Below are 6,304 nucleotides of genomic sequence, written 5' to 3' on the forward strand. Positions count from 1 at the left end.
ACCACTGCAGAGCAGGGGAGGAGCCAAGAGCGGGGTGCGCAGACATGGCTGCTGTTTGACGAAGCGGATCGAAATTAAAGGAGAGACACAAACCTTCACGTCAGTGTGGATCTGATACCAACGTCTGTATCGCTTCATCGATGCTTGTATCGATCCGTCCAGCCTCAGCGGAAGCAGCAATGAGTTCAGTTCAGTATCTGAGAGAGTTCATCAAGCAGAGACTAACTGCTGTTTGTGAAGAAATCTTCTCAGAGGTTCAAAAAACCATCGTCCAGTATGAGGAGGAGATCAACCGTCAGCACAGACTGCTGGATATCAGCCGGAAACCCGACAGAAACTCACACATCATAGGTATGGACGTGTTTTTAACTCTGTGCTGTTCAAGCTCAGATTCTTCAGTGTGACTGACTTTACTAGAAGATGTTAAACTGTGTGCTCCAGGTTTACTGGTTGTTTGTCAGCATTTCGACAAAACTCCGGACGAAAATTGGAGTTTAAAAAGACCCGTGTTCAGACGTAAACACTACGACATAAATAGTCAGTAAGATTTTAAAAATATAATGCTAATAATCAAATAACAGGATTTCAGTTGTTGGCCGATATAGCCACCAGCTCAGCCTGTAGATTAGTGAGTTAGAACTAAGAAACTATTCGCTATTATTTATTTATTTATACTTACTGACTACATTCAAACAGACCTGAGTTTACTTCAAAGGCTGAGCAGATATAGGACAATTCAGTGTTTCCACAAACATGAAGAGATGTTTGTGGAAACTGTGCAGGGCAGACTGATTAACATGTAACCAAAGGCCATGATGTTACTGTAGAGACAGACTGACCTACCTGTCAGGTCAAATGTCAGGTTAGTTTGTAGTAAAAGACTAACTATGATTAATCATTTCCCTAACAATCACTGCACCCCCACTCAATTTTAGATAGTCAGTGCACCGGTTTACATGCTGACACACCTGAGTGACAAACCGTCTGTCAATTAAATCATCACGTTATTCATGAGGAAAATGGAAACCATTCTGCTTCCCTGGGAATCTTTTTTGTTGTGTTTACATTCTCAGGCTGATTGTATGCACATCACCACTAACATCCTGTAAATTGCATCTGTTAAATGAGTTAAATGAGTTGTGTTATTGTTGGGATCCATGTGAGCAGCTGGTGAACTGATGAAAGCACATTTTCTTATTTTATGCAATTTTATGTACCTGCCTGTCAAGCTGACTGACCAACACAGTGTAACTTACAGAAGGTGAAGGCATCCATTCAAACGGGTCAGAAGCATATTAAGGAAACCATTACATGGGAACTACATTACAGAGGTACACAATTACAAGTCTGATCACCAGGGTTCATTACATATATTTACCTTTGATCAAGACATTGTTTTTGTAACATTGCATGTAGATTATATTAACACAAACATATATTTTGTATGAACGGCTGTTTGCAACTTGTTGTATTGGCAAATTCAGTGAAACCACTGAAAGGCATTGCAGCTCCATTTGAAGACACTTATCAACACCAAGTGCTCTAAACTTACTACGACAGGTATGCTGCATGCTAAAATAAATATAATTTACTTACCAGCCTACTGGGAAAAAATATTCCACTGTGGTGTGTTTATAAACTTTTGGTCAACGTGGTTGCTGCTAAGTGTCAATCACTGTCACCTCTTGAACTACAACTATTTTCTTCTGCTTATACAGGGCTGGGTTGCAGTGCAGTAGCTAAAGCAAGCAAGTCCGTACCTCCCTCTTCCCAGCTATCCCCTCCATCATATCAGGGATAACACAGTAGCTGAGAGATATAATCTCTTCAGCATGTCTTGAACCTGGGCGTCTTTTCTGGTGACATGGTCGAAAAACCTTTTCTGGGAGCCCAGGAGTCACCTAAGAGCCATCCTTTTCAGGTGCCTGAACTTCCTCAACTGGCATCTTTCAATGTGGGGCAGTATTGACTCTACTATCAGCTTCTTACCTTATCTCTAACGAAAAGCTCAGTCATCGTTTGGGGAAAGCTTGATTACATTACTTGCATACGCGATCACATTCTTTAAGTCTCTATCCGGAGCTTATGACCATAATTGAGGGTAGGGGTCTAGATTGACCAATAAGTTGAGTGCTTTTGGTATCTTTCAGCTTCATTCACTAGCTCAGGCTCCTTCACCACTTGATAGCTGAGGATTGCCAGGGCCTCCTTCTTGACCACCGCCTGACACACATTGGCTCTAACTCCTAGGCCAAAGGTGTCGAACTCCAGGCCTCGAGGGCCGCTGTCCTGCTTGTTTTTCAACGAACCTGCCCTTGAAGCTTCTTATTGGCAAAGCACACCTGATCCAGGTAATCGGCAGCAGGTAGGGCCGGGATATCTCAAAAACAAACAGGATGCTGGCCCTCCAGAACTGGAGTTTGACACCCCTGCCCTAGGAGATGGGACTACAGGAGTGAGCCCATCTATCTTCTTCGGGCTCTAACTAGCTAGGGTATGGCAGGGGTGGCAAACTCCAGGCCTCGAGAGCCGATGTCCTGCAGGTTTTAGATAATAATTTTTTGTGTGCATTAAAGCTCACTGCACACTGGATTATAAGGTGCACTGTCGATTTTTGAGAAAATTTAAGGCTTTTACGAGCACCTTATCGTCCCATAAATATGGTAATAACAATGGCCTTTTTGCATGTTCTACAAAAAAATTGTGCTTTGGTGGTTATCTGATGGACAAACACCAAACCAGTTCCACACCACTGAAATTGCACCATTTTTACAAACCAAATATGGTTCATCCGTTTCACTCAACGATCCACTTTCCCCCCTTCTCATCTTCCCTTGCCGCCATGCTTTTCCGGCCATGTGCGTATGAAGACAAAGGCGCTGCACATGCGCGTTTTACCCATATTCTATCGTGATAGTTTATTTTCTTATCGTTGCATAACATTGTACCGGTATTACTGTGAACGGTGTAATATGACCCAGCCCTACTCCCTACCCAGGTCTGCGTCCAGGGAGCATGTTTCTGCTATTGATTCTGTATACAAATGTTTTTGTTCACACTATATTTTAATATATTTAAATAATGCAAACACTTAAAAAACTCATAGGTGATAGTTTTTACCTCCCCAGTCAACTCAAACACTCTGCCTGGCATTTACCTAGTTTATCGAGTTTAGGCTATCAGGTCACTGTTTACCTCATAATGCTGATTGTGGACATTCCCAACTATTTACTTTGAGGAGATTATAAAACTTTGTAAAAGGAGTAAATGAGTCAGGGAACACTTGGACACTTGGTGATTGAACTCTCATGTGTTGTGAGAATGTAATTAAACTGTTTATTGGAGGGAAAGTCGCATGTTGAAAATTCATAATTGCAACAATATCATAAATAAATAAGCACACACTCCTGTGTGTGTTAGACCCTTGACTAAAGTTCAGGCGATGAGGTTTGAGGTGTAGATGAGAGACAAAAGAGACCAGTGGTGGAGGAGGCATGTGAAGAACAGAAGGAGAAAGAAATAATGGGAGATACATATGGAGTGTCCAAATTCATGGGCTGCATCCTTCTGAGGCCCCAATTGTAGGCCGTTTACATCACAGTGACGCGACAAAGGCTGTCCAAATTCGTAGACTGTTCTGAATGCAGCCGACAAATGCATCCTCATTTTCCCTGAATTTGAAGGATGGTTCGGGTGTGTCCTTCGTGGCCTACCATATCCCAGAATTCATAGCGCGGCCCAGCCAATTCCAGTCAACAATGGCAGCCGCTACTAAGTTTTAATATTACTCTTATTGCTCTTTTTGGGTCACAAATAAACTTTTAACATATTTTCAGGTGTGATTGTAGCTGTGTAAACTTCAAATATCTGCTTGGTTTATCAAAATATTGCATATTTGCAGAAGTGCTCCGACGTTTTCGGAGACGTCTGTTATCCACCAGCTCGATAGCTAGCCGGGAGCTTGATGGTCAGAGCCGGCGAGAATAGCAAATTCACGGCACATCATTTTCAGATCATCATGGTATTTCACTACCCAGGTTAATCATGATATATATGTCACTTAGATAACCTAAAAATGTTATTGTTTGGCTTTTTTCAGTTTTATTTGTTCGTGAGTAAATCGGTTTGGCTGAGATTAAAGTTATTAGATTAGATTAGACAAAATAAAACTTCCCTTGGGTGGGTTCCTCCTTGGTTTTCACACAGCTGAATAAATGTCTAAGCTGTATTTAGGCGTTTAAAATGTTTATCAGATTTGTCCTTCGAGAACTCTCAGGAATCAGGAACATTCTAATAAGAGGTTTGTTAGGGTAGAAACCGTTAACAGTGTACCACCTCCTTTAGGTTAAGATGAGCAATTGGGGGTGCTCAGGTCATTGCATCAGCACCTCACCGTATAACCCTGACTTCAGCAAATATAAGAAAAAATTTTGGTAATTTTTTTCATCATCTCCATAACTTTCCTCCTTTACTGCTTTGATCCTTTGCTCATACTGAGGCTACTGGCTTGTGACTGGCTCTGGCTATTTTACCTTCAGCCACTTTCAGCAACCTTGTTACCTTCTTTAACAGGTTCATGTTTAAGTTTCTGATAAGGGTTGTTAGAAACGTTTTCATGGCAGTCAACCTGCAGTTTACTTTGGTGATGTTTGTGTTCACAGTGAGGAGCTTTGACGTTATCAAAACGTGGTAACTGTAAATTTTACCAATTGAGACGTCACTGTTTCAGTTTGCGATCGTAGGTAGCTTTGTTCTTTTCCACAAAGGCTTTTTTGTTCAAACATGCTTGATATCATGTAGCACATACCATCGTTTCACAGTGTCGTAGCCTTTAGCAAGTCTACTTATATGGTCACAACATTATGCTCATAATCAAAATCCCTGAATGGGATTTTCACTTTGAACTTCACTGTTGAGCTCTATTGTGACGGTGGTTATTAACTTTCCCTGTTCAGACGGTCTTTCTGCTTCATGACACCAAAACCCAACATAAATGCTGCAAATATGACAAGAGCAGTGTCAGTGGAACCCTATTAAGCTTGTATATTCACAAATTTATATATTTATATATTAATATATATAAGCTAAGTGCTCTTTTTATTTCTGATGTGACATTTACACATTTGAGCCCTGAAACTTTTAATTTTAATTTTAAGCATTGAAAATATGTATATATTTTCTGCTCATCAGTACCTGTAAATTCCCCCCCTAGCATCTGAGGGTGCCACCGGGGTGCCTCGTGTGATGAAAATATTATATATTCATATATTTCTTGAGCATGACTGGGACCTCACTGTGGCACCAGTTATGCTGAGCTTTGTAGTTTTTGTATAATTACATGAGTGACCTTGTTTGTTTGTTTTTCTGTTTGTTTTAGTTCCTGAAGACCTCCCACAACTACACGACTGTGTGGAAAATGAGAGTGTGGATGAGCAGCAGGTCTGTAACCAGGAGATGAACTCCAGTTTAATCTTTTTCCAGATTAAAGAGGAACAGGAGGACCCAGAGCCTCCACAGATTAAAGAGGAACAGGAGGAACTGTGCAGCAGTCAGGAGGGAGAGCAGCTTGGACTGAAGCAGGAGGCTGATACCTTCATGGTGACTCTAACTTATGAGCAAAGTGACCACAGTGAACCAGAACCAAACAGTGAGCAGTACCTTCCTCTCAGCTCTCCTGAAGCAGAGCTGAAGAAGAGAACAGATCATGGTAAAAGTCTAGATGACACTCTTGTGTCAGACAGTCAGAGTAAAACCCATACAAGGAAAAATTCTGTGCAATGCAACACCTGTGGAAAAATGTTTCCCTATAGATCCCATCTGATTACACATCTGAGAGTTCACACAGGTGAGAAGCTGTATTCTTGTACCGTTTGTGGGAAAAGATTTGGTCAGAAATCGGATTTGGAACGTCATGTAAGAATTCACACGGGGGAGAAACCGTATTCTTGTGCTATTTGTGGTAAAAAATTCAGAGAGAAGTCGGGTATGGAGCGACATGTGAGAATTCACACAGGTGAGAAACCGCATTGTTGTAGCATCTGTGGGAAAAGATTCATTCAGATGATACAATTAAAGAAACACATGAAAATTCACACTGGTTAAGGTTTCATGCTTAGAAAATGTGGGACAGCTGTGAGTCATAGCAGCGTGTTGGTGGTAGACCTCACACTGACCAGAAGTCAAATTACTGCGACAGCTGAGTGAAAAGCCATTCACAAAGTGAAGAGAGAAGCTCACTTAAAAAAACAACAACCCAGAAACATTGTAATTCTTTATCAATCAATACACGAGTGATTTATTTGTT

At 41.2% G+C, this 6,304-nt stretch overlaps 1 protein-coding gene across 2 annotated transcripts; it reads left to right on the top strand.

Moving 5' to 3' along the window:
* On the top strand, positions 1-6,304 carry LOC146522799 (uncharacterized). 2 transcript variants are annotated; one of them, XM_085153367.1, is made up of 2 exons: positions 1-351; positions 5,387-6,304. In XM_085153367.1, exons 1-2 carry the CDS (start codon positions 141-143, stop codon positions 6,100-6,102), a joined length of 927 nt encoding a protein of 308 aa, XP_085009493.1. In that variant the 5' UTR covers positions 1-140; the 3' UTR covers positions 6,103-6,304. The 2 variants fall into 2 exon arrangements, with proteins under 2 accessions (XP_085009493.1, XP_085009486.1); XM_085153360.1 differs by having other exon boundaries at positions 3-351; positions 5,378-6,301.

Source organism: Neolamprologus multifasciatus, chromosome 3, assembly GCF_963576455.1.
Source record: "Neolamprologus multifasciatus chromosome 3, fNeoMul1.2, whole genome shotgun sequence".
In the NCBI taxonomy this organism is placed as follows: domain Eukaryota; kingdom Metazoa; phylum Chordata; class Actinopteri; order Cichliformes; family Cichlidae; genus Neolamprologus; species Neolamprologus multifasciatus.